The sequence below is a fragment of the Sus scrofa genome, chromosome 2, assembly GCF_054392235.1.
Source record: "Sus scrofa isolate SSC_HxYL_T2T_F1_AM1 chromosome 2, Sscrofa_HxYL_maternal_Yorkshire_Landrace_v2.0, whole genome shotgun sequence".
Taxonomy (NCBI): domain Eukaryota; kingdom Metazoa; phylum Chordata; class Mammalia; order Artiodactyla; family Suidae; genus Sus; species Sus scrofa.
The window spans coordinates 91,155,063-91,177,863 of NC_139384.1; the positions used below are offsets into that span (position 1 = coordinate 91,155,063).

General features: G+C 39.6%; 1 protein-coding gene across 49 annotated transcripts in view; it reads right to left on the reverse strand.

The window, feature by feature from the left end:
- Nucleotides 1–22,801, reverse strand: part of NSD1 (nuclear receptor binding SET domain protein 1) — a 175,670-nt gene that overhangs the window by 39,999 nt on the left and 112,870 nt on the right. For 40 of the 49 annotated variants that reach the window (XM_085013728.1, XM_085013714.1, XM_085013738.1 and 37 more), the window contains 6 exons: nt 21,494–21,603; nt 14,644–14,719; nt 13,367–13,485; nt 12,288–12,431; nt 8,309–8,432; nt 1,474–1,674 (listed from right to left, as the gene is read on the reverse strand). In XM_085013728.1, coding sequence (XP_084869854.1) covers nt 1,474–1,674; nt 8,309–8,432; nt 12,288–12,431; nt 13,367–13,485; nt 14,644–14,719; nt 21,494–21,603 — 774 coding nt within the window. Of the gene's footprint in view, nt 1–1,473; nt 1,675–8,308; nt 8,433–12,287; nt 12,432–12,532; nt 12,685–13,366; nt 13,486–14,643; nt 14,720–21,493; nt 21,604–22,801 lie in introns of all 49 variants that reach the window. The other 9 variants (XM_085013743.1, XM_085013745.1, XM_085013746.1 and 6 more) reach the window with 1 other exon arrangement.

Genomic DNA, 22,801 nt, shown 5'->3' on the forward strand with positions numbered 1-22,801 from the left:
CTGATCAAGCAACTTACTATACTTAAGACTAACAAGATCTATAGGGCCAGGGAATCATCTTAAAGAAGGTACAGCTAGTCTGATTAAAAGAAAAGTCAACACTTCCACCTGCCACATTTTACCTGCTCAATCCCCTCTGGGAGAAGGGGGGCTTGTTGGGCATAAAATCATTTAATAGTAGAGACACAATATTTGGCTTTCAGTGAAATCTAAGAAACTCACTCTAACTGAAGAAAAAGAAATGATTGTTTTCATAATGGAAATGGGTTTATTAGAAACGAGTTTACCTGCACCCATAGACACTTCTGGAATCCTCAGCTATAACCCTTATTATGAAGCAGGAAAAAAAATTACAGGATAGAAGCTTCCATTTAAAAAATAAAACACGGAGTTCCTGCGTGAACAGTGGGTTAAGAATCCAACTGCTAGAGCTGGGGTTGCTGCAGAGGCACAGGTTTGATCCTGGCCTGGTGAAGCAGATTAAAGTATTCAGCACTGCTACAGCTGCAGCTCGGATTCAATCCCTGGCCCAGGAATTTCCATATGCTGCAGGTGCAGCCATAAAAAAACCCACAAACAAACAAAAAAACCCAAAGCAACGGAATGCCTGTTGAGGCTCAACAGGTTAGGGACCCAGTGTTGTCTCTGTGAGGATGTGGGTTCAATCCCTGGCCTCACTTAGTACATTAAAGATCTAGTGTTGCTGCAAGCTGGGGCATAAGTCGCAGATGTGGCTCAGATCTGGTGTTGCCATGGTTATGGCATAGGCTTTAGTAGCAGCTCCAATTTGACCCCTACCCCAGGAACAACCATATGCTGCAGGTGTGGCCATTAAAAAAAAATTTTAAATGAGGAGTTCCCGTCCTGGCGCACTGGAAACAAATCCGACTAGGAACCATAACGTTGTGGATTTGATCCCTGGCCTCGCTCAAAGTGTTAAGGATCCAAGTAGGTTGCAGATGGAGCTCAGATCTGGCATTGCTGTGGCACAGGCCAGGGGCTACACTCCAGTTGGACCCTCGCCTGGGAACCTCCATATGCCATGGGTGTGGACCTAAAATACAATAAATAAATAAATAATAAAACAAATCAGTATAAAACAAATCCCTCAATTCTGCCCCATATGCATGACTGAATGAGAGTACATCTGACAACCAAACAGAAAAGGGCCCAAAAGAGAATACACTCTGGTCTAGTGGAGGAAGACATCTGGCAGAACACCTTTTTATATTAAATCTGACGTGAATTCCAAATATTTAAAATTACCACACAATGCGAGAGAGCCATAAAGCACATGTAAAAATATATGGTGACTGCCAAACTTGTCCGTTACTTTTTTATTTATCATGTAAAATGCTAGTACCTTAACAAAAGTTAGAGGCTACGAAAAGACATGCCAGATTGCATTTGGAAATATCCACTGCCAATGAAAGTGAGGTTCTATAGTTAGATTGGACCCACAGAAACCCATACCTTTAGATGCAGAAACATTGGCCGGATTTGCAGCATGGCAGGTTATACATATGTGAAGGGAGCACCGGAAGCCCTTGTTCTGCATGACAGTAGGTGGGTACTTTTGGACACACTCTTCGTGGTAAAACTTTCCACATAAGGGCAGAAGGCACCTTTTAACATCTTCTCCACTCTGCTTGCATACAAAACAAGTATGTATTCCTGAGAAATAGAAAGAGTCAAATTAATACCAATTCAAGAATTCACTTAATACTAAAGCATTAAGATAAAAGTGAGTATACAGTTCTGAACCAAATTCCAACATGGGGAGGGGGGAGATCTCCCACACCAAAAAGCCATTCCCTGACACCAGCTGGTGTCCTACAATTCAACTCCATTCTGACACTATCTACCTGGAGATAATATCAGATCCCATGCTTTAAGTAAGGATTCAGTCCAGACTTTCAGATACTAGTTGTAAACTCAAGGTTGTCATCTGTACTTCTGACCGACTGGCTACATAGCAAAGGATCCCAAGACCACACACCACCTCCCCACCACCGGTTTGATTACCTTGCTAGAGTGGCTCAGAGAACTCAGAGAAACATTTTACTTATGAATCATCAGTTTATTATAAAAGGATATATAATTCAGGAACAGGAGTTTCCATCGTGGCGCAGTGGAAATGAATCCAACTAGGAACCATGAAGTTGAGGGTTCAATCCCTGGCCTTGCTCATTGGGTTAAGGATCCGGCATTGCCACGAGCTGTGGTGTAGGTCACAGACGCGGCTCAGATCTGGCAGTGCTGTGGCTCTGGCGTAGGCCGGCGGCAACAGCTCCGATTCGACCCCTAGCCTGGGAACCTCCATATGCCGCAAGAGTGGCCCTAAAAAGACAAAAAAAATACACACACACAGAAAAACACAATTATCACAATGAGGAACTTTATAACAGACTGATCATGCAGACATGACCCTACTGAACAATATTAATATCACGATAAAGTGGAAACAATATACACTTGATGATGTGATGTGAAAGGAAGTACACATCGACCACAGAGTATTCTTACTAAAAGAAAACTGACTTGACCAGATCCAGCCTCTAGAACTAACTGTAAGTTTCCAGGAAATACGCAGCATAGAGAAACAAGTTGAAGGGACCCATCAGGGATGCAATCAACCAAATTTAGAATCTATAATATTTAGTTGGACAAATGACCCAATGGTCTCAAGAAATAAGCAACATTAAAAATTTGGGTGAAAGGCCCATGAAATATGCGCAGCTATTTGGATTTATCTATGAGGTTTGTCACATAGAAGTGATAGGTAAGGTCTGGTTCAGCACAAGCCCAGAAGGGAAACCACATGCGGATACTGAGCACACAAAAAAAGTAAAATACTTTTCAAATTAACATATACTGACATATTTTGAATATGCTGAGTTAAATAAAACATGTTTTTTGTAATAAAAAAATTGGGTGAAAATAGTACTACAGATTAAGAGAAATTTAAGAGATGAATTTTTGGTTTGTTTCTTTTTTGTCTTTTTAGGGCTGCACCTGCAGCACATGGAGATTCCCAGGCCAGGGGTCTAATCGAAGCTGTAGCTCCTGGCCTAGGCCACAGCCACAGCAACAGCAATGCCAGATCCGAGTCACATCAGTGACCTGCACCACAGCTCATGGCAATGTCGGATCCTTAACCCGCTGAGCGAGGCCAGGGATCAAACCTGTGTCCTCATGGATGCCAGTCAGATTCGTTTCTGCTGAACCAAGATGGGAACTACTAAATTTTTTAAATTAAAAAAACCAAAACACTAAAATGATATATTTTGAGGCAAAGTGAGAAAATCTGAACGTGGGACTGAGTAGCTGATGACACATAGGAATTATTGTATTGCTACACACTGGATTTTTTTTTGTTTTTTCTTTTTAGGGCCACACCTGTGGGAAGGTTCCCAGGCTAGGGGTTGAACTGGAGCTGTAGCTGCTGGCCTATGCCACAGCCACATGGTAGCCGAGCCACATCTGTGACCTATACCACAACTCATAGCAACACCGGATCCTTAACCCACTGAGGAACACCAGGGATCAAACCCAAGTCCTCAGGAATACTAGTCGGGTTCATTAACCACTGAGCCACAACAGGAATTCCTAGATATTTTTTTAAAGTTGTAACTGTCAAACCTCTTGAAATAAACAGGTAAAATGAGGCAGAAACTTGATAATTATTGAAACTAAGTGATGGATACATTGAGATTCTTAACCCAGTTCTCTCCACTTTTGTATATGTCTGAGGATTTCTGTACTAAAGTTTATGAAATACTGTAAATCAACTATAATAGAAAAAAATTAAAATCTTACAAAAAAAAGTTTACGAGAAATAAAAAAAAAAAATCTACCTTTCTCTGAGAAGCAGTATGATGTAAGGGAAAGAGCCCAGGCATGAGAGACAGACAGACCTGAATGTGAATCCTGCCTTTGGCAGTTGCTGAAAATAGGAACTCATTAAAATAACTCAGCTCATCTTTATAAACAGTGAGATCAACCAGTTAATAATGATTTTAGGAAAAAAATTTACATATCTGAAAAGAAGCAATCTATTGCCTGATGCTGAATAACTGGCAGGCAACAATGAACTGGAATAACCTAAATTATGGTGTGGTCACCCTACTATAGAAATATACAGGGTGAGCCACAAAAACTAAGATATGACTCCTTTATTCTTTACTCATCTTTACTAAAACTAGGGTGAAATTTCCTAACCTTAAAAAAATAATAACCTCTCTTTACCTCATATGATAAAACTAATTCAATATGGATTATAAATCTAAACTGGAGGCCTAAATCTATAAACACAAAATCTTTGTGACATTGGGTTAAGCAAGACTTCACAATCAGTTCCCACTGTGGTGCAGTGGGTTAAGAATCTGATTGCAGGGAGGTCCCGTCATGGCACAATGGAAATGAATTCGACTAAGAACCATGAGGTTGTGGGTTCAATCCCTGGCCTCACTCAGTGGATTACGGATCGGGTGTTGCCATGAGCTGTGGTATAGGCCAACAGCTATAGCTCTGACTAGATCTCTCACCTGGGAACCTCCATATGCCACAGATGTGGCACTAAAAAAAAAGGTCAAAAAAAAAAAAAAAAAAAAAAAAAAGAATCTGACTGCAGGGAGTTCCTGCTGTGGCTCAAAAGGTAGCAAACCCGACTAGCATCCACAAGGATACAGGTTTGATCCCTGGCCTTGCTCAGTGGGTTAAGGATCTGGTGCTGCTGTGAGCTGTACTGTAGGTCATAGAAGCAGCTCGGATCTGGCGTTACTGTGGCTGTGGCAATGGCTGACAGCTGCAGCTCTGATCCAGTCCCTAGCCTGGGAACTTCCAAATGCCTCAGGTACAGCCCTAAAAAGCAAAAACCCAACCAAACAAAAAAGAATCTGGGGGTTCCAGACACTGTGGAGATGGGTTTGATCCTTGACTCAGTGCAGTGGGTTAAAGGACCTGGTGTTGCCACAGCTATGGCGTAGGATTCAATCTCTGGCCCCGGAATTTCCATATGCCACTGGAGTGGCTATAAGATAAAAAGAAAGAAAAAAGTGCAATATCATTCACCATTGGTGAAGTATTAAAAGCCACAATGACTTACCACTACACATCTGTCAGAATGATTAAAATTAAAAAGACTGATGATACCAAGTGTTAACGAAGATATAGAAGAATTAAAACTCATCCACTGCTGATGGGAATGTAAAATGGTACAAATGTTTTGGATGTTTCTTAAAAAAAGTTAACTCGACCATATTATAAAGCCATTCTACTATAAGATATTCACAAAAGAGAAAAGAAAATGAATCCATACAAAAGATTCACAGTGCTTTATTTATAATAGTCCAACCTAAGGACTATCCAAATGTACATCAAAAGAGGAAGGGAAAAACAAATTGCTATACAATGGAATACTACACAGAAAAAAAAAAAAAAAAAAAAAAAAAAAGAAACGAATTCTCAATATATTCAACAATGTGGTTGTATCTCAAAATAACTATGCTGAGTGATGGTATCAGAGGGGTAGGTACACACACACACACACACACACCCCTCAAAACTTATCAAATCACACATTTTGTGTAGTTTATGTCAATTACACCTCAATAAAGCTGTTTAAAGAAAGAACCTAACTACTGAAACAAACACATCAACACAGATGAATCTCAAAAACACAATGCTGAGCTAGACACAAAAAACAACACACAGTTGACTACATTATTGTTATTATTATTTTTGCTTTTCAGGGCTGCACCTGCGGCATGTGACGTTCCCAGGCTAGAGGTCAAATCTGAGGTACAGCTGCTGACCTATACCACAGCAACAGGGGATCTGAGCCTAGTCTGTGACCTACACTGTAGCTCACGGCAACACCGGATCCCTGACCCACTGATTGAGGCCTCACGGATACTAGTCAGATTTGTTTCCTCCGTACCACAACGGGAACTCCCAGTCGCTGGCATTTATATAAATAGGAGTGGGATTGCGAAAAGACTGACTGGGTCTAGTCACCAGGGAACATTCTGCACGATGGAAATGTTCAAAACCTTCACTTTACATGGTTACGTGGTTACATGGGTATATGTATTTTATTAAAATCTATCAAAATCCATATTACAAGGGGTATAGTTTATAGTAAATAAACTATACTTCAATGAAATTGATTTACAAAAATTCTTCTTCCTTAGATCAGCCTGATTCAGAGAATATTACATCATAATAAAGATGAGACTAGCACAAATGGAAAGAAGAACCAAGAAGATAAGGATATTAGAGATACGTACATATCTAAAATACCTAAAATTTGCTTCTAAATTTACAGGGCTGGATGTACTGTATGGCACATAATGATCAAAAGCCCAACTGTACAAAAGACAAAATAACCCCATAACCATCTTGTCTTACAACTTGATTCCTACACTGGTAGAAGTCATGGCAGAACTCAATCTGACATGGCTGTCTATTTACAGATACAAGTTAATTCTGTCTATTTCCCACAAGTGTGAGTCTAAACCTACACTGTTCCCTTAGAGTTATAAACAACTACCTTTTACCAAGCCAAGGAAAAGCATCTTCAGCATGCATCTCTCACCAAGCCAAGGAAAAGCATCTTCAGCATTCATCTCTCTCACAATTACAAGGTACATTCTTTTTATCTTGTCATCTCTTCAATATTATCCTCTCCCTTTTCTGTGACTATACTCCACCAATTATTCACCCTCCTGTTTACAGAGATTTATTTCCCCACACAATTAAATTTTAATCTTCAGCCTACAAACATTCAAGATGGTCTTCCTCCTGACCCTGGAACAGCCTCCCTTCAGCTACTGCTCTATTTTGCAATGAAGTCATGCTTCGGAAAGAAACAGTGTATCACCACCCACTCACCTTTCAGTCAGGTTTAGTATTGTACCTTCTAGTTGCCAAATACAATCTCCCTTTTTCACTCCAAAACCTCTGCTGATGTGCCTCTGCTGATGACACTCCATTCTCATGGCTTCATAGACATTCTCTTTTGACTACCTCTTCTTCACTCTCCAGTAGTGCCCCACTTTTTTGGCTATACACCCATACACCCAGCATTTGGAAATTCCCAGGCCAAAGATCAAACGCAGACCACAGCAGTGACAATAGCAGATCTTTAATCCACTAAACCACTAAAGAACTTCCAATAGCCCCTTTAAAGTCAGTATTCCTCTACTATTATCATTAGCCCTCTTTATACTCTACAGAAATTTTCTTTTTGGGCAGCATCATCCACAGCTAAGGTTTTAATGACTTATAAGATCTTTATTGCCAGTCCTCAATTTTTTTAAACTTTTAAAATAGTGTAACATCTACTCATTATTCTGAAAAAAAGAATAATTCCTTGGCATAACTGTGAGGTGTTTTACAGGCTGTGACCGTTTCTGATCAATGTGTATATTATAACTGTCATAAAACAGCTTTCTCTCTTTTTGGTAAATAGTTTTATTGCCATGTAATTTACACACAAAAGTGTACACTTTTTTTTTTTTTTTTTTTTGACTTTTTAGGGCTGCACCCATGGCATATGGAGGTTCCCAGGCTAGGGGTCTAATTGGAGCTGTAGCCGCCGGCCTATGCCGCCGGCTATGCCACAGCCGCAATGCCAGATCTGAACTGCAACAGCAACCTACACCACAGCTCACAGCAATGCTGGATCCTTAACACACTAAGCAAGGCCAGGGATTGAATCCGAAACCTCATGGTTCCTAGTCGGATGCGTTTTGGCTGTAACATGACGGGAACTCCAGAAAAGTGTAAACATTCTAAGTGAATAGTTGACAAATAATTATGAAGTGAACACACTTATGTAATCACCACTGAGATCAAGAAACATATGGTATTATCAGTAACCAAGAAGTCCTCCTTGTTACAATCTATCTATGCCTTGTCTCTTCCCTAAAATATCTTAAAGGCCAAACATTCTGACCAAAGCTTCCTACTCCCCCCACATATTTCATATTTTCTTTACTGGACCTTCTATCCTTCTCCTGCACACAACAATTTTTATTTCTCTCTTAAAGCCAAACTCATATACTTTCTTCTGTGCACTGATGCATCTTTGTTCACAAAGCATTTATGTTCATAACATTTTTTTCATGACATTATGCTGTACATTCATTATTCACTTGATCATGAGCTACAGAACACCTATCTCTGTGTCTGTGCGAACCAGCCCAGTACTGCCACAAAATTGTGCCTCCAATAAATGACTTTTTCCTAAAAAACTTGAAACTCAAATCTTCCCTGGAAGAAGACTTTTCTATATCTACTTTACCTGTGCGACATTCATTGCAGATAAATTTTCCTCTGGGCATTTCAGTTAATCCAAGGCACTCCAGGTGGAAAGCCCCACAGCACTGAGCCTCACATAATAGCAGCTCACCCAGTTTCTCACAGTTCTGTTAAGAGAAAGAAAACAGATCTGTCTAGAGAAAAGGATTTTAAAACTCTCAAGAAGCAAGATCCTCATTAAAAAGCAAAATTAAGAAGTAGCTTTCGCCAAAATTAAAAATGAAAAACAAAAATAAAATAAAAACAAGACAAAAGAAGTGGCTTTCCCAGAAACAAACAAAAATCCCACCCATCACACAGCCAATGTGTAATGATTACCTCCTCCTCTACGCCAAGTATCACAAGGCCCCTGACTCCCACCATTCTTATATTCTGAGGATACGAACATACACATAAATAATTAAAAAAACCTAAAGATATTAGACAATGTAAGTATTTAAAGAATTCAAATAGCAACTTTGGGTTGGGTGATTAGGAAAGGCCTCTTACACTGAGGTCTGAATGCCAAGTTAGCCATGAGATCTGTAAAAAGGACCAAGAAGGCAGAATCAAAAGAAAACCATTGTCATGAGAGTAAGGTAAACAAAGTCAGAAGTGGTAGAGATGAGGGAGTTCCCAACATGGCTCAGCGATAATGAACCCAACTAACATCCATGAGGATGAAGGTTTGATCCCTCGTCTCACTTGGTGGGTTAAGGATCCGGTGTTGTGGAGTTCCCGTCGTGGCGCAGTGGTTAACGAATCCGACTAGGAACCATGAGGTTGCGGGTTAGGTCCCTGGCCTTGCTCAGTGGGTTAACGATCCGGCGTTGCCGTGAGCTGTGATGTAGGTTGCAGACGCGGCTCGGATCCCGCACTGCTGTGGCTCTGGCGTAGGCCAGTGGCTACAGCTCTGATTCGACCCCTAGCTTGGGAACCTCCATATGCCTCGGGAGCGGCCCAAGAAATAGCAACAACAACAAAAAGACAAAAGACAAAAGACAAAAGACAAAAGACAAAAAAAAAAAAGAAAAAAGGATCCGGTGTTGCCATGAACCTGGGTGTAGGTCGCAGATGCAGCTCAGATCCTGAGTTGCTGTGGCTGTGGTGTAGGCCAGCAGCTACAGCTCCGACTCCATCCCTAGCCTGGGAACTTCCCTAAGCTGCGGGTGCAGCCCTAACATCCCCCCCCCCCCCAAAAAAAACCCCTATGAAGTGGTAGAGATGAGGTAAGAAAGAGGCAAGCAAGGGTCTGAGTGTGTGGCCTTATACACAGTTCAGATTTTACTCTAATTGCAAAGGTATGCCATTACAGAGCTATTACCAAGGGAACACTGAAATTAGGTATTCATCTAGAAACACGTACCTATGACTGCTACATAGGAAATGAATTCAACAGTAGAAATATGAAAAGAGAAGCAGAGATGATCAAGGAAGCTACTACAATGGTTCAAGCAAAAGATACTAGCCAACTGGAATTAAGTAATAACAATATAGAAGGGCTCTGATTAAGATCTGAACAATTATGGAAGAAAGAGCCTTAAGAAATAAAGATCTAGGTCTGCTGCGTTGAAAAGACTGTAAAATTTATGAAACTTCTGCAAATTCTCAACATTTGTTACTTTTCACCCCATAATATCCTGATTTATTTCCCCATAGTGATTTACCAGAAAAATGCTAAAAATGAAAAAAGTCTTGTTCTGTAAGACCAGAAAGGGAGAGAGAGGACTATGGAAGTCTAATAGCTTCAAGAACCTAAAGAAACAGAACAGGTCTTAGCCACTAACATCAAAGTCTAAATAAACAAGTAGGAGAACTTGGGGAATAAAAATCCAGAGGAGGCCAAGGTAATCTGAGCTACTTTTACGTTTGGCTCTATTATCTACTATTCATACATAAAAACTGACAAATGCCATAAGAGTTACATACATTGTTTTATAAATTCAGAATGCCAGTTATCTTGTTGTGGCTCAATGGAAACAAACCCAACTAGCATCCATGAAGATGTGGGTTCAATTCCTGGCCTCACTCACTGGGTTAAGGATCCCATGCTGCTATGGCGTAGGCTGGCAGCTATACCTCTGATTCAACCCCTAACCTGGGAACATCTACATGCCGTGGATGCGGACCTAAAAAGACAAAAAAGAAACAAAAACTTCACTCTAAAAAAAAAAAGAAAGAGAATGCCAGAGACATCAACTATCATGTAGAAACAAATTTACCTTCAGCACTGAAATAGAAAAATTGTAATTACAGTATACACTGAAGAATGATTTTTTTGGGGGGAGGGGTCTTCTCAGGGCCATATTCACTGCATATGGAAGTTCCCAGGCTAGGGGTCAAATCAGAGCTGAAGCTGCCAGCCTACACCACAGCCATAGCAGTGCTAGATTCAAGCCACATCTGTGATCTAAACCATAGCTCATGGCAACATTAGATTCCTAACCCACTGAGTGAGTCCAGGGATCGAACCTGAGTCCTCATAGATACTAGTTGGTTTTGTTACCACTGAGCCACAATTGGAACTCCATGAATAAATTTTTCAAATTAACCAAATGTTACAGACTATTTATTTGTCTTTTTAAGGTTGCACCTGTGGCATATGGAAGTTCCCAGGCTAGGGGTCAAATAGGAGCTGCAGCTGCCCACCAACGCCACAGCCACAGCAATGAGGGATCCAAGCTACATCTGTGATCTACATACACCACCTATGGCAACAATGAATCCTTAACCCACTGAGCAAGCCCCAGGGATTGAACCTGCGTTCTCATGGATACTAATCACATTCGTTTCTGCTGAGCCACAACAGGAACTCCCAGACCACCTCTCTCATTGGGATGACCATGTACTTCAGCCTTCAAACTGGGACACTTGAGAGTGGAAAGAGGCACTATTAATAAACTATACAAGCACAACAGATTTAAAAAGACTAACACTGTTTGGGAGCAGGTCTGAAAATGATCAACCTTCTTTATATAGTAGTGAAAGTGAATAGACAAAGAAACGGAGTTGAAATTACACTGAAATAACATTCTGGGCCAAGGGTAGTTTTTTTTGGTGGTTTCAATTAGGGGGGAAAAACCTAATATTTCCAACTCTTTATATTCCAGTTTTAAAGAATTTACAAAAGTAAATGAAACATGGAAAAAAAAGGAAAAACAAAAAACAACAAAACAAAATCAAAGCATCCATTTAACTGACTCTTCTCCCAAGCAAGATAAAAGCTCTTTAACCTAAGAGCCACATTTCACAGAGAAGCAAGACAACAAGTAATTAAGACTCTAAACCCACATCACCTCGGTTTGAATTCAGGCTTTACTGGGTGACTACACACTAGCTACTTAAATTTCCTGTGCCTTAATTTCCTTATCTATAAAATACAGATAATAATGGTAATCTATTTTATGAGATTATTATGATAACTGACATAATATTTACAAAGTGACTGGAAAAACATGTTATATATAGTAAAACACTGCATAAATGTTTATCAAATAAATAGAAAAATATAGGTGGTATGTTCTCTAAAGTCACTACTTTAAAGCAAAGGAGCACAAATCTTGATTCTCACACTATGAAAGATGCAGGAAAATTATCTTTTAATGAACAACCACAGATTCACCTCTTCCATTACAGACTTACTTCAAGGCATCTACCCATAGACAACAGTAAATTTCCCTTCTCTGTGGGGAGAGGGAAGAATTAAAATCTTTAAAGGGAAGTGATTCCACTGCAATCATCCAAGAGAATCTTATAATAGCCATGCCCATGGCATGCGGAAATTCTCAGTCTAGGGATTGAAACCGAGCCATAGCTGTAACCAGAGCCAGAGCGGTGACAGTGGCAGATCCTTAATACAGTGAGTCACTAGGGAACCCCAAGAATTTTTAATCTAACTATGATTGAGTCATCAAGAGATTGGAGAGGACATCTCTGAAAAGATAAGCATGAAATGAAAATGCAAGTGGGCAAACATTATCTACCTGACAAACATTCTCCTTGAGTGCAGCGCCTCCTCCTCGTTCACCCTGCAGTTTTTTGGATGCAGGCATCCCATGGTCATTTTCTACACCCTCCTCAATGGTCTCCTTGGGGCTTGCAGCTGTCCTGTGTGCCATCAGTTCTCCCTTGCAGAAAAAAAATAATATCCCACATCTGTATTATTGATGTCTCCTCCATTTGACCCCCTCCCTCTGAGCTGCTATTTGTCTAGCCATTAAGCACTTACAGATGTTCAGCCAATCACGCGGGCGGACTGCATGCAATGTTAGTTCTAACCCTGCTGTGATTGGGCGGGTAGTGGGCGCCTCATGCCCTGCCACTAACTGCTCTGAGGCTGTTCCACTGGAACTTTTTGAGCTGTTCCATTTTAAGGTTTCACTAAGGGAGAGAAAACATTCTTAAGTTTATTTGATTACTTATTTGTCCTTCCAAGATCAGTGTTTCCTAAATAATGCCCCCCTTGGGCATTCTATTCAAATTATCCTGGAAAGAAACACTCTGTATCATCGCTTGTGACGCTAACCTGACCTGTTCTAGTTCATTTTTAATCTGAGTTGGAAACCTAGGGATAGCATCAATGACTACACTGATGCTCTGCAAGGAAATGGCTGTAAATCTATCTTTGTTTCCTAAAAGTTGTTGTTTATAAACATTACTTTAAAATTAAGCAGTTGGTGGTCTCGATAAATAGGCAAATGAATTTTTCCCCTAATTGTAGCAGCCTCAAATTTTAAAGGGTACTATCCAAATTCATGTGGATCATATAATGCTCTCTGGCTTTAGAACAAATTTACTTCATAATGTAACAGTGATGTGTTTCATCTGATACCTAGAGCATGGGGTGTGACCTTTTAAAAAAGATCATACCCATAGATGCCATTCATGCTTTGACTTATTTCTACTAGAATCAGGGTCTCCTTTTTCTGCAGGATTCCGTATCACTACTAGCTGTTTCAATATAATACCATTTTAGGTAATCTTAAGGGAAAGAGGGATATGGACTCTACTATGAAAAGCAGCTTCACTTTGGAAGGTCGAAAGATGAAGAACTGAGTAATACCTCGGAGCTTGGAGGTTCTTTTGATGAGCTGTCATTTTTCACTTTTTTGCAATGCATCTTGACTGTAGCATGTCTCTGTCGTTTTCGCTTCCTTGGTTTATCAAATAGCTTGGTAGCACCTATGACAGGAATAAAGGTATTACCTGAAGGCTGATCATGCACATGTCCAATAACTCCTATCCTCAACTAAAAGGCATTTCATAGAATTACGGAATGTTAGAGTAAAAACCAATCTTAAAACCCATTTAACTCTCCAACTTTATTTTGTTTTTAGGGCTACAGGTGTGGCATATGCAAGTTCTCATGTTAGGGGACAAATCGGGAGATAGAGCTGCTGGCCTCTGCCACGACCACAGCAACCTGGGATCCAAGCCGCATCTGGGACCTAGACCACAGCTCATGGCAACGTCAGATCCTTAACCCACTGAGTGGAGCCAGGGATAGAACCCGAAAATTCATGGATATTAGTTGGGTTTGTTTCCACTAAGCCACAACAGGAACTCCTCATTCACCAACTCTATAGATGGGAAAACAAGGGCAGAGAAAAAAAGGGACTTACCCTGAGTATATAACTAGTTCAGGAAATGGTCACACATATAAAATCTGCCTCACACAGATTAAATGACAACTGTATAGGTTATTTATTTTTGGCTATGCCACAGCGTGGAGAAGTTCCTGGGCCAGGAATTAAACTCACACCATAGCAGATACCAAACTGACAGCAGTGACAACACCAGATCCTCAACTTAACCCACTAGGCTACCAGGAAGGTCTCTGTATAGGTTATTAAAGCAATTTCATTTCACATGAAATGAAAAATTTTTATATCACATGACTGAAATGAAAGACTTTCTAGTTCCAGGAAGAATTTCGATATCCTATAGATGAGGAGGAAATGCATTTAATAGTCAGGAAAAGACACTAAAACCTGGCCTAAAATTAAATACAATAAATTATATCACTTTCTGGCTTAAAGAAATAAAAACAGATTCAAAACCAAGAAGGCAATGATGTAGTTTAGAGAAATACCTAATAAGAAAATTGAGAAGCTCATTTTCCTCTATTGATCCTAACACTTTCTAATTTCAGCATAAATTTACGAATGAATTAATATAATTTTCTAATGTTGTGTAGTTTTAGGAAGCATATATTGGGCAAACAAGTCTTAGAATTTGCAATTTCACTGGTCACGCTTAGTAACTTTTCTTGTTAACTGACAAGGTATATGTAACACTTAGTTTTGCAATACATTTTTTTAAACTCTCAAAAATACTTACCTCCAGCAAACTCTTTAGAACGAGATGTAGCACATGATTCAGTAATGTCATTCTCCAAGTGACCAGCTTCATAACACTACAAATAAGTAAAATGCATCATGTTTTACAAAGGAATAGAAAATAAACCCTTCATATTATGTGCCAAAAGCTGTCTGTCTATTGTATACATAAGAATTTTGACTGATTTCAATAAAATGTCTTTTCCTCAAAGAGTAATATTCTTTATCATGACTGTAAATCAAAATTTAGTGGTAACGAAAATCAATATAATGGGTGCTGTTCTTGAAATGAAGTTCCCAAAGTTTGAGGTCAAAAAAAAGAAAATGCAGCTGTGAATCTGAGTGTTCATTATATACATTAATAAATCTTAAGACTACAGTTTCCTTACATTCAATGTAGATCAGAGTCTTAGAAAGTCAAATAAAATGAAGGAGCAAATATTAGGTATCTATTTAAATGGAACAAAAGACTAGTAGGCAAACCCACAAAAGAGATTCACATAATTTAAAGGAAAATACAATTTACTATATGTTTAGTCTCTTCAGGGCTGCACCAACGGCATACGGAGGTTCCTGGGCTAAGGGTCAAATTGGAGCTGTAGCTGCTGGCTTACGCCACAGGAATGTGGGATATGAGCCATGTCACCACAACTCACAGCAATGCCAGATCCTTAACCCACTGAGCAAGGCCAGGGATCGAACCTACGTTGTCATGGATGCTAGTCAGATTCATTTCCACTTAGGCACTGTGGGAACTCCCACCACCTTGGTTACTTAGATAACCAATTTATACGTCATTGTTTAACACTCACAGAAAAGCTGTGATGCAAAAACAGTAAGAATGTTTCTCAAACTAGGATTAGAGAACAATATAGAAAATATTCTCATTTCTGATGTCATCAATTTTCGTGAATTAAAATAGAAACAGTATACGTGCGTGCATGCACATACGCATACACACACACACACACACACACAGACACAGAAAAATCACACTACATGCATAGGAATCCATCTGCTCTGCCTGGAATTAAAAAGGACCGCAGAACATTGTAAGTGCCTTGGAACACATAACAAATATTACAGTAACTTAATTTTATGCGTAAGCTGGTATGAATATGCATTAAGCTAGTGCACTTTTTTTTTTTTCGCTTTTTTATTTAGGGCCACACCTACCACATGTGGAAACTGTGGGTCGAATTGGAGCTAACTACCTCAACAGAAAATCAATGATTAATCCACTTATAGACAGGGGGTGGCCTGCCCAGAATTCCATGAGTGTAATCCATCCCACAGATGGAGATGGAGTTGAATCATGGTTTCAACCTGATGACGGAATATACTTCAGAGTAACCAGGACTTTAGGGAGTCCCCATCATGGCTGGATGGTTAACAAATCCGACTAGCATCCACGAGGATGCAAGTTTGATCCCTGGCCTCACCCAGTAGGTTAAGATCCAGCATTGCCATAAGCTGTGGTATAGGTCACAGACACAGCTCGAATCCCGAATTATGTGGCTGTGGTGTGGCACAGGCCAGTGTTAACAGCTCCGATTCAACCCCTACCCTGGGAACCTCCGTATGCAGCAGGTACAGCCCTAAAACAAAACAAAACAAAACAAAACAAAACAGAGTAACCAGGACTTTAACTGTGAAGCTGACTAGATCAGATGGCAGAACTAACTTCTAAGACAGAAAAGAGGTCACTTTTCTCCAGTATGGATCTAGTTATTACCAATAATCCTGTTTTCTTCTAGTTCTAATGCCAAATCTAATGCCTAACTCTGTAGCAAAAAAAGCTAAAATTCTACAGTGGCTGAGTTATTAATTATACCTAATACTTAAAGCGACCAAAATTATGAGAGATAGAGAATTGGCACTGTTAGAGATCTCTGACAAATGGTGCTGAAACAATTGGACATCCACTTCAAAACTCTTATCTCAAAAACTCAAGATATATATATCAAATCCACACCAGATAACTCCTAAAAGAAAACATGGAAAGTACATCTCTGTGCCCATGCGGTAGGCAAATATTTCTTGACATGTATAAAATATAAATCACAAAGAAAAAAAACCTTTAAAAATTCCTTCACATTAAAGACATAACTAAGAAATGAATAGGTAAGCATCAGAGTGCGAACAATATCTGACAAAGGACTCATACCCCAAATATAAAAAGTACTCTTAAAAAAGAAATGATAAAAAAGATGAATAATCCAATAAAAAAACATAAGTGTGCTTAAATAGTTGTTTTACAAGATAAGATACATGAATGGCCAGTAAGCACATACATTAGGGAAAAGCAAATTAAAACCATAATTAAATGTTATTTCACATCCACCAGAATGGCTAAATTTAAAATGACTGACAGGAGTTCCTGCTGTGGAGCAGTGGGTTAAAAATCTGACTGCAGCAGTCTGAGTCACTGGAGAGGCATGGGTTCGATCCCTGGCCCAGTGCAGTGGGTTAAAAAGGATCTGGTGTTACTGAAACTGTGGCGTAGGTCACAGCTGCAGCTTGAATTCAATCCTTGACCCAGGAACTTCCATATGCCATGGGTGCGGTCGTAAAATTAAATGAATTAAATAAATATACATATATAATGACTGACAAACCAAGTGTTATTAAAGACATGGATCAACTGGAACTCTGATATACTGCTGGTGGAAATGTGAAGTTTCATAACCACTTCGGAGAAGTGTTTTGCTGTTTCTTTAAAAAGGAAATATTCATGAGCCAGCAATCCAACCCCTAAGTATATACTAAGAGAAACGAAAATATATGTACCCAAAAAGACTTAAGAGAGAATATCAACACCAGCCTTATGATTAACAGCCCAAAATGAAAAAAACTCAAAAATGCATCAAGGGGAGAAAGGACAAGCAGGTTGTACATGGAATACCATTCAGCAATAAAAGAAAATGAACTACTTAAAGTGCATCCTTTTGGATGTTTCTCAAATCCATGAGCTGAATAGAAGAAGCCAGTTAACAAAAACAATATACACAACATTCAAGAACAAGCAAAACGAGTTCCCATGTGGCTCAGCGGGTTAAGTAAGAACCCAACATAGTCCTTGAGGGTGTGGGTTCAATCCCTGGCCTCACTCAGTGGGTTTAGGATCTGGTGTTGCCATGGCTATGGCATAGGTCAGCAGCTGCAGTTTTGATTCTACCTCTAGCCCAGGAACTTCCATATGCCACAGGTTCAGGCATTTAAAAAAAAAAAAAAAAAAAAAAATTTTAAAAGAAGGAGTTCCTGTCATAGCTCAGCAGTTGACCAACCCAACTGGCATATGTGAGGATTCAGGTTTGATCCCTGGTCTTGCTCAGTGGGTTAAGGAACCAGCATGGCCATGAACTGTGGTGTAGATTACAGATCCCAAGATGCTGTGGCTCTGGCGTAGGCCAGTGGCTACAACTCTGATTGACCCCTAGCCTGGGACCCTCCATAGGCCTCGAGTGTGGCCCTAAAAAGACAAAACAACAAAAAAAAAACAAAACAAAACAAAACAAAAGGAGCTCCAGTCATGGCTCAGTGGAAACAAATCCGACCAGGAACCATGAAGTTTCAGGTTCGATCCCTAGCCTCATTCAGTGGGTTAAGGATTCTGGGCATTGCCGTGAGCTGTAGTGTAGACTGCAGACGAGGCTCGGATCTGGCGTTGCTGTGGCTGTGCTATAGGCCAACAACTATAGCTCTGATTTGACCCCTAGCCTGGGAACTTCCATATGCCGTAAGTGCGACCTTAAAATAAAAAAAGTTACAAAACAACAAGCAAAACTAATCTATAGTGACAAATGTTAGAAAGTTTTGCCTCTGGAAGAGAGGAGAATGGAAAACTGAATGAAAAGGACAGAAGAGAACTTTGGGGGGTGATGGATATAGTGCACACTTAGTTTGGGTGGTACCTATGTGGTATATACAATTGTCTAGAGCCATTAAACAGAACAATTAAGATTTGTGCATTTTGGAGTTTTCGTCGTGGTGCAGTGGTTAACGAATCCAACTAGGAACCATGAGGTTGCGGGTTCGATCCCTGCCCTTGCTCAGTGGGTTGGCGATCCAGCGTTGCCGTGAGCTGTGGTGTAGGTCACAGACACGGCTCGGATCCCACGTTGCTGTGGCTCTGGTGTAGGATGGCAGCTACAGCTCTGATTCGACCCCTAGACTGGGAACCTCCATATGCCGCGGGAGTGGCCCTAGAAAAGGCAAAAAAAAAAAAAAAAAAAAGATTTGTGCATTTTATTGGCACAATTTAAATCTCAACTTAAAAAGAGTTCTGGGATACAACTGCATATATAAACTAAAATTAAGTACATCTACTAAATCATGCTTTTTATCCCCTCAGGAAAAAAAATTAACCCACAAATGTGACAAATTAAATTTCACATTAGAGGAAGTTCCCGTTGTGGTGCAGCAGAAACAAATTTGACTAGGAACCATGAGGTTGCGGGTTCGATCCCTGGCCTCATTCAGTAGGTTAAGGATCCAGGCGTTGCCATGAGCTGTGGTGTAGGTCGCAGACGTGGCTCGATCTGGCGTTGTTGTGACTGTGGTGTAGGCTGACAGCTACAGCTGCAATTGGACCCCTAGCTTGGGAACCTCCATAGGCCTAGGGTGTGGTCCCAAAAAGACAAAAAGAAAAAAAAAAGAAAACTGCATTTGACAGAGCAAGGTTTTGCAAATTACCACTATCTAAAAAAATTTTTAATACAATTTTAAAAGGTTATACTCCATTTAGTTATTATAAAACAAATTAACCATTTTTTATATAGCCGAGTCTCAAAACATTGAAGACTCATCTTATTTCTTCAAATTATTCACTTACGTATGTCAATTAAAGCTCCATAAATCTGGGGAGGGGAAGAATCTTTCACTTACTTGACCTGAATTCTTACTTTTATTGAAATTTGGATTGTCTTCCCTCTAGCAGTAAGAACAACCAACCTCCCATGACCCACCCTGTACAATACCGCAAAATTTATCATCTGATTGCAAATGTCCCTTTCATGTACAAAACATTCAACTAAATCACAGCTTCCCTGGTTCTTTCCATCTACCTCTTTCAACAATATGCAGAGTGGCTAAGATCTGAATAGTACAAAGCCAGGAGAGAAAGTACTGCAGAAGATTATCACAGCCTTATTAGAGTGAATGTAAAGTACAATGAAAGGATAATGAGTTGGAGACATATTGTCACTGAAGGTTGTACAAACTGAAGACAGAATTCAGAGAATAAGAGATGAATCTAAGAACAACTGAAAGTCCATGTCATAAAACTGCTTTGAGAAGAATAAAAGGATTAAAGTACATAATGTGGCTTTTTAAATAAGGTAAAAAACTAATTAAATTTTACACTTACATAGAAATCCAGTTGTGTGAATATCTAACAAAGAAACTAGGGCCCTTAATATAGAATTAAAGAAGTTTGCTGGAGTTCCCATCATGGCGCAGTGGTTAACAAATCCGACTAGGAACCATGAGGTTGCGGGTTTGATCCCTGCCCTTGCTCAGTGGGTTAACAATCCTGCATTGCTGTGGCTCTGGCGTAGGCTGGCGGCTACAGCTCCAATTAGACCCCTAGCCTGGGAACCTCCATATGCCTCGGGATCAGCCCAAGAAATGGCAAAAAGACAAAAAAAAAAAAAAAAAAAAAAAAAAAGTTTGCTACAGCTAAGGAAATTTTCTAAATACTCAATTTTATTTCTGATATGATTACAATATGCATTTTTTCTTTAAAGAAAAAAGTATTTTTATTTTTTTTGTTGCTTTTTAGGGCTGTACCCAAGGCATACTGAAGTTTCCAGGCTAGGGGTTGAATCGGAACTGTAGCTGCCAGCCTATGCCACAGCCACAGCAACACCAGATCCAAGCAATGTCTGTGACCTACACAACAGCTCACGGCAAAGCCGGATCCCTGACCCAGGAGCGAGGCCAGGGATCTAACCCGCATCCTCAAGGATACTAGTCAGATTTTTTTCTGCTGCACCACAAGGGGAACTCTGAAAAAAGTGCTTTTAAATAGGAAATCTATGCAATGTACAACCTGAATTTCTAACATATGCCCTAAGTCACTCCTCAAAGATAGAAGTAGAATGTGTCTTAAGGTATCAATATCCAGCTATCACCCATTAGAGAAATAGAAAATAATTTTTTATTTCCAACCACAATTTAATGATGCCTTCTTGGGTAATTAAAACCATGACTGCAAAACTTAACAAATGTTTCTGCCTCAATTATTGCTGAGCTCAATTATTCCTGAGGTGTTATGCAGACAGGACCATGGTTTGTGGCTAAAAAGTAAAGTAGAAGTCATGTAAGGGGTTTTGAGCCCAGAAAAGAAATTATAACAATAACAAACTTTACTCAAACTCAAAAGCTTTTTTCAGTCTCCTTCTTAGGGCCACACCCACAGCATATGAAGTTTCCCCGGCTAGAGGTCAAATGGGAGCTACAGCTGCCAGCCTCCAGCACGGCCACAGCAATGCTGGATCCGAGCCACATCTGGGACTAAGCATCTGCTGAAGCTTGCAGCAATGCTGGAGAGCCTCAACCCACTACGTGAGGCCAGGATTCAAACCCACATCCTCATGGATACTAGTTGGAGTCTTAACTAGCGCGAACTACTTTTTTCATTTTCATTTAAAAAGAAAATCTAAAACCAACTGATAGACATGTCCACACAATGCAAAATGTAGGATCTCATAGATCAACCAAGTATACTCTGACATTTATAATTTCCACATATATGTGCATTCATGGTATAAGTATTAGTAAAAGATTTATTTTTAAAATCTCCTATTTATTGGTTCAACCCTATTTTAGAATTGACTAAAATAACATACCTTTTTAGGAAGGCCAAGATCCCCTTTCTTGGGCATAAATCCAGGGTCTAAATCATTGGATTCAAGAAGTTTCTTAGTTGGTTTTCTCTGACGCTTACTTTCATAATTTCCTGAAATGCATGTATCTTTTCATTAGATGATTTATAAACTGGGCATAAGCTAATTAAAAAAAAACACCTATATGGCACGCAAAAATTATTCATTATATTTTTTAAATGTTTTTCTCCTCATCTTATGGGGGGGAGGCACAGGGTAAAAATTTATTTACTCTAAAATATTAGTTAACAATAAACAAGAAAATAGCTCTCATTAGACATAAACTAATGTGAGGATATTCTTATGTCAGCATATACGTGTGTGTGTGTATATGTATTTATATAAACATACACACACACACACACACACACACACACACTCTCTCTCTCTCTCTCAAGGAGAAATCAAAAGGGCAAAACTGCCTTTAGAGGAACTAACTGGTGGTAAGAATTAAAGAAGAAGTGAAGTAAAGTAGAACCTGAATTCTGGGCATAAAATGGACCAGGATTAGAATTTTTGTTCTGCTCCTAAAGAAATAAAAGACATTTATTTTGTAGGACTGCTCTTAAGAATTATATAAAAGCGCCTAATAATAGAGTTTGGCGCATAATGGGCAATGAGATTATAAGTATTTTTATTATTCTTTTATTTTTCTTTATCAGCCATACCTGTGGCATATGGAAGTTCTTGGGCCAGGGATTGAATCCGAGCTGCAGCTGCAACCTATGCCACAGCTGAAGCAACGCGAGGTCCTTAACCCACTGTGTGGTACAGGGTATGGAACTCACAACACCAGAGACAATGCTAGATCCTTAACCCACTGCATCATAGTGGGAACTCCTCTTTATTATTCTTTTTGATTCTGCCTTATTTGATTACAAAATTGGGACACCTTTTGTCTTTTGGCCATGCCTGTGGCATGTGAAGTTCCCAGGCCAGGGATCAGACCCAAGCCACAGCAGTGACAATACCAGATCCTTAACCTACTGTACCACCAGGTAATTCCTGGGATACCTTTTTAAGAAATAACATCACAAGCTATTGTTGGGAATGTAAAAAAGTTATATCTGAAATTTTCCTTGGCTGACTACAATACTCAATAGTCAGAAGGTGAATCAGAGACAGTAACATTTAGATCCAGTTGTCACCAGGTGACATGTATACGAAGAATAGTAAAGTGGATTGGGGGAAGGTATTTAACTTCAAGGGAATATGTATACTTAGCTGCTTACTATCTATCAGGTAAATTTCATTATATATTACAATTTGCAT